This window comes from Gekko japonicus, unplaced genomic scaffold, assembly GCF_001447785.1.
Source record: "Gekko japonicus isolate JY-2015 unplaced genomic scaffold, Gekko_japonicus_V1.1 scaffold3528, whole genome shotgun sequence".
NCBI classification, from domain to species: Eukaryota; Metazoa; Chordata; class Lepidosauria; order Squamata; family Gekkonidae; genus Gekko; species Gekko japonicus.
The window spans coordinates 82,305-86,194 of NW_015163717.1; the positions used below are offsets into that span (position 1 = coordinate 82,305).

At 53.5% G+C, this 3,890-nt stretch overlaps 1 protein-coding gene across 1 annotated transcript in view; it reads left to right on the forward strand.

The window, feature by feature from the left end:
• Positions 1-3,890, forward strand: part of LMF2 (lipase maturation factor 2) — a gene marked incomplete at its 3' end in the record, with an annotated part of 47,349 nt that overhangs the window by 37,880 nt on the left and 5,579 nt on the right. Inside the window, exon 11 of the mRNA XM_015407859.1 lies at positions 1,297-1,465. Within this exon, the coding sequence (XP_015263345.1) occupies positions 1,297-1,465 (169 nt within the window). The remainder of the gene's footprint in view (positions 1-1,296; positions 1,466-3,890) is intronic.

Genomic DNA, 3,890 nt, shown 5'->3' on the forward strand with positions numbered 1-3,890 from the left:
TAGATAAGCATATGGAGCAGAAGTCCATCAGTGGCTATTAGCCACAAGGTATAGATAGGAACTCTCAGGCTGGGGCAAGTGATGTTCTGTATTCTTGGTGCTTGGGGGGGGGAACAGTAGGAGGGCTTCTAGTGTCCTGGCCCCACTGCTGGACCTCCTGATGGTACCTGGTATTTTTGGCCACTGTGTGACACAAGAGTGTTGGACTGGAGGAGCCATTGTCCTGACCCAACATTGGCTTCTCTTAGGTTCTTATGTCTGGGGCAAGGGATGCTCTGTCTTCTTGGTGCTTTAACAGTGGGAGGGCTGCTAATGTCCTGGCCCCACTGCTGGACCTCCTGATATCACCTGGTATTTTTGGCCACTGTGTGATACAGAGTGTTGGGCTGGATGGGCCATTGGCCTGATCCAACATGGCTTCTCTCACGTTCTTATATTCTTATGAGGAGCAGATGGGTGCAGGCCAAGACCCTGGTGTGATCCAAGCACAGTTGAACCTCTAGGCCGGGATCCCCAACTGTTTTGAGGCAGTGGGCACCTGTGGAATTTTGACACAGTGTAGTCAGTGCAGGGACAAAATGGCCGCTTCAGGAGGCAGAGAAACTGACAAAATGACTGCCAGCGCAAAGATCCTTGTGCCGGGCGAGACCTGACGCCAAAGCAGCTTTAAAAAAAAATCTTCACAGTTAATTGAATCTTCAGTGGCCAATCAGAAGCCTTGCTGGGCAAATCCCCCACTTGGTCCCACACACGGTCTTAAAACGCTCGGCGGGGCGCTTGGAAAGGTGTTTGCAGGTGAAAACGGTGCCCACGAGCACAAAGCCATGCATGTGCCCTGCTGGATCTTGAGAGCCATGCCCAAGCAGCTTTTTGGCCTTTCTGGCAGTTTAGAGAGCCTGTCTTTCCTGCAGCTGTGAAAGCTGTGTCTGTAAGCACATTTGGGATGGGGGGGGGATAAAGGGGTGCGGCTAATCAGCAGCCGAAAGCAGGAGGGCTGGTAGAGGAAGCCCCGGGGGGGACCAGTCGCAGGAAGCGTGCTCCAAAGGCCAGAGTCAGCCCTTCAAATTAGTCGTTTTCCCCAGAGGGGTCGGGTCCAATTCCAGGAGATTTCCAGGTACCACCTGGAGGTTGGGAACCCTCCTGGGAGTGCAGTGTTGGCAGCTGCTGAGGCGGGTCTCAGACAGGCTGTTGCTCACACAGTCTCTCTCGTATATACCCCCTCTCTTTACTGTGGTGGTGCGAGAACCTCCCGAAGCCCTTCGTGAAATGGAATCGGGTCCTTCATCCCCCCCGCAGGAGATCGAGTTCATGTACAAGCCAGGCAACGTCAGCGTAGCGCCTCCGGTGGTGGCCCCTCACCAGCCCCGGCTCGACTGGCAGATGTGGTTCGCTGCGCTGGGCCACCACAGCCAGAGCCCCTGGTTCACCAGCTTCGTCTATCGCCTCCTGCAGGGCAAGAAAGAAGGTGAGTGGGGGGGGGGGCTCCCACTCTGTCTTGTGCTCTGTAAGTCTGTCAGTGGCTACCAGCCCTGGTGACTGGGGGGAACCTCCACATGCAGAGGCAGTAAACCTCTGAACATGAGTGCCAGGAGGCAGCATCGGGGGGTGGCCTCGGCCTCTCTGCCCCATTGTTGGCCCTGCAGAGAAACTGGTTGTCCACTGTGAGAGATGGGAGGCTGGACTAGAGGGACTCTTATTGGTCTCACCCAGCAGGGCTCTTCTGATGTTCTCAACAGGGGGAGGCCTCGGCCTCTCTGCCCTGTTGTTGGCCCTCCAGAGGAACTGGCTGGCCACTGTGTGAGACAGGATGCTGGACTAGATGGACCCCCAGCAGGACTCTTCTGATGTTCTTATGAAGGCCTCGGTCTCCACGCCCTGTTGCTGGCCCTCCAGAGGAACTGGTTGGTCCACTGTGTGAGGCAGGATGCTGGACTAGGTGGACCCTCACTGGTCTCATCCAGCAGGGCTCTTCTGAGGTTCTTCTCAGGGGAAGGCCTCGGCCTCTCTGCCCCGTTGTTGGCCCTCCAGAGGAGCTGGCTGGCCCCTGTGTGAGACGGGATGCTGGACTAGATGGACCCTCCCTGGTCTGATCCAGCAGGTCTCTTCTGATGTCCTTGTGAAGGCCTCAGCCTCCATGCCCTGTTTGCCCTCCAGAAGAAATGGTTGGCCGGTATAAACAGCCATGTATAAACAGTCTAAAATTAAAAGCTGTTCCATAGAACGGCAGACTGTTGTCCTGACCCCTGTGGAGGTCTGGTATGCCACAGGAGAGGAAGTGGCCGCAGGCCCGGAGAGGGGTTGGAGACTGAGGGTGGACAAATGTCACTCTTGGAACGCTTTGTGTGGAAGCTTCGTACTTTAAAATCGGGCTGTGTTGGGGGGGGGGGAGTGCAACCTCTTCCTTGTTGTCTACATCTTACGTTCTAATAGTCAAGTGCAGCCCAATCTTTGGATTTCTGAGTCTTCACATCAGGCCCATGCGGGCTGTAAACAGGAATCCCCAGGCTTGCCAAAAACTGGAGTTGCTCGCGGGTTCTGCTGTGGCCCGGAGGTGCCCGTGGGAGCTTGGAGCTGCACTGGCCTTGGGGACAAGGGGGGAAGGAGGGGATTTCCCCTCCCCCCTTCCCGTGAGTCTCACAGGCCCCTCGCTGTATCATCCAGAATCTTTATCAGCTCAACTTGTGGGGGGTTTTCCTCCCCTCCCCCCTTCCCGTTCACCATAATCAAATGAGTTTGTCGAACGGAAGGCAAAAGGATTCGTGTCAGACTCCCGGTCAAGTTAATTCTCAGCAACCCTGCCTTTGGCAGTGATATGTTTGTTGAGGTATAGGCATGATCCAACCCTGTGTTAGAACTGGCAATTTTGGTGCCCACCTGACTAGATGGAGGTAATTCAAACTTAGCCCCTTTTTCCATCCCCCAGTCACACATCACAATCCCTCGCTGTATCATCCAGACTCTTATCTGCTCAACTTGTGGGGTTTTTCCTCCCCTCCCCCCTTCCCATTCACCCAATCAAATGAGTTTGTCAAAGGGAAGGCAGAAGGATTCATGTCAGACTCCCGGGCCAAGTTAACTCTCAGCAACACTGCCTTTGGCAGTGATATGTTTGTTGAGGTATAGGTATGATCCAGAGCAGCCCTGTGTTAGAACTGGCAATTTTGGTGCCCACCTGACCAGATGGAGGTAATTCAAACTTAGCCCCTTTTTCCATCCCCCAGTCACACGTCACAATCCCTCGCTGTATCATCCAGAATCTTATCAGCTCAACTTGTGGGTTTTTTCCTCCCCTTCCCATTCACCCAATCAAATGAGTTTGTCAAAGGGAAGGCAGAAGGATTAGTATCAGACTCCCGGTCAAGTTAACTCTCAACAACCCTGCCTTTGGCAGTGATATGTTTGTTGAGGTATAGGCAGGATCCAGAGCAGCCTTGTTTTAGAACTGGCAGTTTTGGTGCCCACCTTGACCACATGTAGGTAATTCAAACATAGCCCCTTTTCCCATCCCCCAGTCACATGTCACAATCGTCCTGCCTCGCCGTTGCCATCAGTGTTCCCTCTAAGCTGAGGTAGTGTGAGCTAATTCACAGTTTTTTTAGCCTCCAATTCACACCTTTTTATCTTGGCTCAGGAAGGATGGCTCCAGAGCCCACTAATCTATGCAGCAGCCAAATCGCTCGCTCACGACTTTAATGCTAATTAGCTCACAAAGTAGGATTTTTGCTCACCAGACTCCACATCTTAGAGGGAGCATTGGTTGCCATCCCAACCTAATTGGGAGATAGATGCTTCCGTTATCTACAAGTTCAAGCCGGCACCAAAAGTCTCAAGGGCATTCCTCTGGGACAGAGGAAGGTATATCTTCAGGGAATGTTGCCGTTTCTACAAGC